The sequence below is a fragment of the Atta colombica genome, unplaced genomic scaffold, assembly GCF_001594045.1.
Source record: "Atta colombica isolate Treedump-2 unplaced genomic scaffold, Acol1.0 scaffold51, whole genome shotgun sequence".
NCBI classification, from domain to species: domain Eukaryota; kingdom Metazoa; phylum Arthropoda; class Insecta; order Hymenoptera; family Formicidae; genus Atta; species Atta colombica.
In genome coordinates, this window is record NW_017259541.1 from 1,426,670 (window position 1) to 1,433,370 (window position 6,701).

Here is a 6,701-nt window from a genome sequence, read left to right on the forward strand (position 1 = left end):
GTAATTTTTATACTATTTGTTTTTTATAAAATCAAGTTTAAAGAAATGTAAAAAAATTATTTATATATAATTATACAATATATAAAACTATACATAATTATGTATGAGCAATTTTTCCAAACTTGTTATTTTTCCTGAAACAATGCGAAACAATGCGAAAATTAACTCTTTAATTATTTTTAATGTTTTTACTTTACTATTATTTCTATTAAACTAAAAAAGTATCTTACAAAAGAAAAAGAGATGTATGAACATGTATGGACATATTTCATACACGATTATACATGTTTATGAATATTTATGTATGTTTATTCATGCATGAAAAATTTTTTACCGGGGCATTTAAAATTATTTCTAATTATTATTAAATATAACTTAAATTTTATATACTAATTATAAATTCATACGTGTGAACGCTTTGTTATTAAGTAATTTAATCATAAGTATAATAAAAAATGGATTTTTTCGATGAGATCGAAATTTTATATTAAGATTTTTTATTTTAAAATAATACATCTTGGAAGTTAAAATGAAAAAGGATAAAATATTTGTATTTTTGAAATATATGAAATATGGGAAATTAAAAAGCTTATATAAAATAATAATTAGAGTATATGAAATTATTTTCTGGACAACGTCATATATAAAAAAAAGTGTTTATTACAGTTTAATAAATATTGTTTTCTTATTTTTACTATCTATTCTATCCTCAAATATATTCATTCAGGATTAAGTTTTATACAAGTTGACTGAAAAACAATACCTATACATTACACATATATGTATATTTACCTATAATATCAACTGTTTTCTAAGAAATTCCTTCTTTTTTCATACTTATTTATATACATCTTATTAATAAAATAACGAGAATTATAATAAAGTAGAGCATATAATTTATTAATTTCGCTTTTCTATAAAAAACATTTTACGTTTATTAATTATTATTATTTATCTCAATGCACTTACTTCAACCTAATTTTTTGTAACTTATCCATATGTAGTAATTGGATTGTATACCAATTAAAGTAGTAACATGATGTAAGATTCAATATACATTTTATCAAAAAATATAAGAATTTTATCTTATAATTATTTTAAAATCGCGTTCAGAGTTTTGCATAACTTAAAATATTTAAAATACTTAATTTTGAAATAATAAATTATTCAAAAAATGATTTTAATAATATACAAAATGCGATAGAAATATATTTATTGAAATGAGGGAAAATTATCCCTTTTGGATCTTACATCATTCATCGGAATTTCTCATTTCCGCATGTTTTGAGATGAGATTCAGCAACGAATCGTTCGAATCGTTAAAAATATATACATAAGCCTTGAATTTTATCGGATGATAATCGATTTAGTAATTTTCAGTCATTTATTTTTAAATAAATCTTTTAGATTACAGTATAAAATTTACATTAAGAAATTTAATTTAGTTTTATAATATTCGAGACTCTTGAAATAAAAACGTTATGTACATGAAGATTTTTTAAATTTACATTTAGTCTAATATTTATATTTTTGATTTTGAATAAACACGAAATTTATTCGTATATTAATAGAATTGTTGTTATTATTATTATTAATGATAATTGTTTATATTAATATTTAGTCTATTTTATTAATATGATGGCCTCTTCGCGACGCGTTCGTGTTCCGCGCATCAAAAGCGTAAAGTTTTACGCTTATTGCCAGCGATTAGTCGGCAACAGTCGACAACAAAAAGGAGTATTTCTCCTTGTTGTCGATTTTTGGTTTATGAAGCCAAAATGTTGGCCAGGAGCAACGAAAGGTGAGTTCAATCTGGCCAGAAGAAAGAAGAGAATCTCTACGAGCTCAATGAGCAGAATGTCTAAAATCGATGTAAGATAACTTTAAGATATGTTTCAGAATTCTTTATGAAATATTTTGAAGATATTTCTTAAAGATATCTTAAAGTTGTCTTATGCGTCAATTTTAGATATTCTGCTCATTGAGAGGTAGATTGGTGTGTGACACCAATCTAAGTTTGTAAAGAGTAAGTAACTGAATATTCGGGAGGGTAATTTGCTCGCAAATTGCGAGTTCTTATTTTTTGAGTTATTTAAAATACAAAAAACCAACAAACAACAGGGCTAATGAGAGGCAGCGTGGATAATCAAGCGCAAGTTTGGTAGATTAAAAAAAAATCTTCAAAACTTGCGCTTAATTATCCGCGCTGACTCGTATTAACTCTGTTATTTATTAAGTTTTTTTGTATTTTAAAGATTGAAAGAGCTTATTTTAATTATATTGCTTATTGCTTATTTATTACTAATATAATCGCGATTAAGTCATCCCACTGAGAGATCGAAAAATTCAATGTGGGTAAGATTTCGGGGATTGTAAAGTGTTTATTGATGCACCAAAGTGATAATTATCAGTACTATATAGTTCTAAAATCTTACATTGAATTTTTTTACGTCGATGGTTTTGTGTTTTGGCTCAACTTCTAAGCGATTAGATTCCAAGCGAGTAGGATATGTTGTTTGCTTATTGTTCGGGTCGGCGTAACCATTATGTATCTGTTGTGCAGCTCAACACAGCACGCTTAATCGGATTTAATGACATCTGTAATTATAAAATTGATCAATCACAGTCATTATATTCTTCCAAGAAACAGTTATGATTAGCCAATTTCATAATTACGGATGTTATGTTATGTTATAAATCCGATTAAACCTGTCGTGTAGCGAAAGGTTATAAACAGAGTTTATTAGAACCTGGGTTGAAGTAATAATGCTTCGTGCTCTATTGGTAGAATGTATAATGTCAATCAATAACGAAGCATTTTTTAACTCAAGTTGGTGCAAACCCGATCGGGCCGAAAACGCTATATGTGAATATACCTTCATAAGGCGCATTTACATGCAAGCGTCAAGCAGCAGAAGCAGCAACCAATCACGTGGAAATTTTTACAATGATGTAAAAAATATTTTTTACACCACTGCTCGTATCACTGATTGGTTGCTGCTTCCGCTGCTTAACGCTTGGCGCTTGCATGTAAATGCATCTTTATTACTCCGTGGGTTCCTTTCCAGCGTTGTAGCATAAATATACTTAACCTAAAAGATTCACTTCAATCGTTCATTGTTTATTTACGGTGTTGTACACAAAGTGCTTATACAGTGTATACAGCGAAGAGTTATTTCAATTTCACGAGATGTCGGAAAAAACGAAAAACATGAGTCACGTCAAACATATTCCCAAAGATGCTCAAGTCATCATGTCAATTATGAAAGACATGGGAATAACAGATTATGAACCTAAGGTGATCAATCAACTATTGGAATTTACATATCGTAAGTTTTTTTTTCTTTCTTTTGTAATAACTTTATTTTGATAATTTTTAATTGACGTTTTTTAACTATTTTACTATTTTACTATTTTAATTGAAATTTATTTAATTAATGGAATTTTCATACAGGATATGTCACATGTATATTGGACGATAGCAAAGTATATGCCAATCATGCTAAAAAGAAGTTCATTGACCTGGATGATGTCAGACTGGCAGTCAAGATGCAGCTAGAACGTTCGTTCACAAATCCACCACCCAGAGATGTTCTATTGGATGTGGCACGAACCAAGAATAATATTCCGTTGCCTTTTGTCAAACCAAATAATGGTCTCAGATTACCACCAGATCGATATTGCTTAAACGCACCGAATTATAGACTTAAAAATGCGACAAAGAAAGTTATTCAGAAATCTGGACACTCTTTGGTCAATAATCAATCCGGTGGACAGCCAAGATCGAAAATAGAGGGAAATAAGACTAGTGTGTCGATTGTTAAAAGACCTGGCACACTTGCCACTGTTGCAAGAACACAAACTATTTCTATACCAAAACCTGTTTTAAAATTTTCCACAGGTAACTGTTTCTTGATATTCACAATTATGTTAACTTCTTACTAATACATATAATTGCTTTATTATATTGCTTTAATATAAAATATTATGTCCTTTTTCTATTTCCAAGCTTCGTTCTGTCTACTGCAGTCCCATTACTCCACACCATTCCGTATTTCCTTTAAAACTCCAGCAAGTAAGATTTTAATATAAAAAAAATACTGAAACAGCTGCAATTAGTATTACTAGAATTTGTATATCTATCCAAAATCAAAAGAATTTAATAACATTTAAAAAAGTTACAAATTTGAAATTCCTTTATTCATCAATATTATTCCAAATCAAATTGTGACATGAAGAGAAAATACAAAAATTCAAATATAAAATTATATTTGAAGAAATATTCTTTTAATATATTAATGCAAGCAACATTTCCAATCGATAGAATAGAATAGACTTGTAGAACTTGTATCAAAATTTATCTTCTCGTTTAAGAAGAAATTAAATTATATTTATTTCTGTAAATTATTAATTTGATAGTTTGTCACAATAAAAAGAACTCGTTTCATTTTGATTGCATGTGCAATCAAATTTCATTTCTAGATGTAGTATAGTTATTTATTAATTAACGAAATAAAAGAAAAGTTTCAGTATATTTTTTAAGTTCTATCGTGACATTTACTGACATTACAATCTTAAATGATAGCAGTCAACAATAGTGAGTCAACAAAGAAACTTTAAAATTAAATATAGCTGAAATTTTTTAAATTAAATCTCATAATATCTACGTTAATACGAATATTTTTGTAGCGGCAACAAGTACTACAACGGTAAAAACACAAGTAACGAAACCGAAGATACAGATTACTTCCAATCAAACGTTGCCGACCGTGAAAATGGAAACCGACGAATCATTGAAAAGAAAACGAGAGGAAGAAGATTATGATATGCCATAATTTAAGTTCTGAAATACTATTCTGTTTAATTATTAATATTCTCTAACATTCTGTAATAATTCTATAATCCGTTTTTTGTTAAAATAATACAAAAAGAATATACAAAGTCTAATAAAATATAAGATTATATAAAACACATTTATTATTTGAAACTATTTTATATGTTCATTATTTGAAATTATATTTATTCCTCATCTTCATTTTCTTCTTCTTCTTCTTCCTCTTTAATTTCTTCATCTTTTTTATCCTCTTCTTCTGCTTCTTCCAATTTTGATATAACTTCTTTTTTTTCTTCGACCTCACGAATAGCAGCTGCAGGTTCGACTTTTTCCTCAACCACAGTTGCTTCAACTTTCTCTTCTTCTTTTTCTGCTTTCTCTTCTTTAACTTTAATTTCCTCTTCTTCTTTTTTTGCTTCTTCTATTTCTTCTGCTTCTTCTGCTTCTTCTGCTTCTTCTTCTGCTTCTTCTGCTTCTTCTTCTGCTTCTTCTTCTTCATCTTTCTTTGTAATTATCTCTTTTACTTCTTCTACACGCTCTGGTATCGCTTTCTCGATTAAGTCAGGTTTCTGCACAACTGGCGGCTCAAGTATCTCCTCTTCCGGCTCGATAGGTATTTCGACGGACGGTACTTTCTCAAGTATTACACTTGGTTTTTTCGGCACGTCTTCCTCTCTAACACATTTCTTTCGATGCATCGGCAAGAAGAGCTTGAACTCTTCTGGCATTTCGTCCTCTGAATAAAGCCTTAAAAATTGCTTTTGCTTAACATTTAATTTGAAACTACTGTGTTAAAAAAAACTATCATTAAGATTGTAGATTACTTAATATATTTAATAAATTATTTTACATTGACCTATCAATATATAATATCAAGAAATTTCTGATATCTATTAATAAGGCTTACGTTAAATAAATAAAATGACTTATTTTATCGATGATAATACAAAATTTAAAGAATTGATTAGAAAATCAATTGATACATGTATATTAATCCTTGCCTATCGGCGAAATAAACTCGTCTGATTCTGCAGTTGGCATGAATTTGCATTCTAGTGGTTTCAATATAATTTGTACCATAGGCTCGTCGTGTAAAATCAGACAAATTGAATTGAATCTGATTCCATCCACCTGAAAGTCCGATGGGCATGGATGTGGAAAACGGGCGAATGCGTGTCGTACTCTGAAAATTGCTCACGCGGAATCTCCTGTGCATATTCTTGTCGTCCAATATCTATTTAACAAATTATTAATTAATTTTTTGAGATTATAATATGTCGCAAATCTACAAAAAAGTTAGATATATATATGATGATTACATATATAATGAGAACAGGAATTCGAAAAGAAAAAGGAATAGAAAGTTTTATTCAAGAAGAAAAATTATATAAAAGATTTATTCACAATATACTTACAATAATAAAAATTAGAAATTTTATTTAAGACACATCATTTTTTATTTACGAAAGAAAATAAAATTTTTTATTTATAATGATGAACAAGTATCCTAAAAACTAGTATATCTAAAGAATTGTATATCTAAAGAATTGAATAAAAAAAAGTCTTGTTTAAAGAAACTTAGAGGCCTTATTTTTTAGTATTCAAATGGACTTTACTGTTATCTCAAATGTGAAATATTTCTTCATGTTTTTGATAATGATGATAAGAAAGGGTAGCTTAATACCCAGCTCCTTCTTTGGATACGCTGGACAGTAAATGTAAGTTGTAGCCACATTAGTCCCGGCTATTTCCAATGCTAATGACTTTATCTCTTCATCTGTAATTCTTCGTATATATCCGTTTTTTACCTGAATAAATGTGAGTGGTGCAATACAATAAATTTAGATATATATGTACAATACTTTTT

The 6,701-nt window shown here is 28.3% G+C and overlaps 2 protein-coding genes across 2 annotated transcripts in view; one reads left to right on the forward strand and one right to left on the reverse strand.

Moving 5' to 3' along the window:
• Positions 1-3,046: 3,046 nt before the first annotated feature.
• LOC108691733 (transcription initiation factor TFIID subunit 9) lies at positions 3,047-4,854 on the forward strand. Its single transcript, XM_018199607.1, has 3 exons — positions 3,047-3,329; positions 3,455-3,901; positions 4,690-4,854. The coding sequence occupies exons 1-3, from the start codon at positions 3,191-3,193 to the stop codon at positions 4,833-4,835; spliced, it is 732 nt and encodes a 243-aa protein (XP_018055096.1). The 5' UTR covers positions 3,047-3,190; the 3' UTR covers positions 4,836-4,854.
• LOC108691718 (cilia- and flagella-associated protein 20-like) overlaps positions 4,852-6,701 on the reverse strand; it is a 2,073-nt gene continuing 223 nt past the window's right edge. Inside the window, exons 2-5 of the mRNA XM_018199584.1 lie at positions 6,451-6,642; positions 5,912-6,068; positions 5,139-5,570; positions 4,852-4,856 (exon numbers count right to left, since the gene is read on the reverse strand). Coding sequence (XP_018055073.1) covers positions 4,852-4,856; positions 5,139-5,570; positions 5,912-6,068; positions 6,451-6,642 — 786 coding nt within the window. The remainder of the gene's footprint in view (positions 4,857-5,138; positions 5,571-5,911; positions 6,069-6,450; positions 6,643-6,701) is intronic.

Excerpts from the sequence above, each read along its gene's own strand:
- LOC108691733 (XM_018199607.1), top strand. The coding sequence starts at position 3,191 with ATGTCGGAAAAAACGAAAAACATGAGTCACGTCAAACATATTCCCAAA. Across the intron at positions 3,330-3,454 it reads ACTATTGGAATTTACATATC|GATATGTCACATGTATATTG; the intron begins GTAAGTTTTTTT and ends ATTTTCATACAG. Across the intron at positions 3,902-4,689 it reads TGTTTTAAAATTTTCCACAG|CGGCAACAAGTACTACAACG; the intron begins GTAACTGTTTCT and ends ATATTTTTGTAG.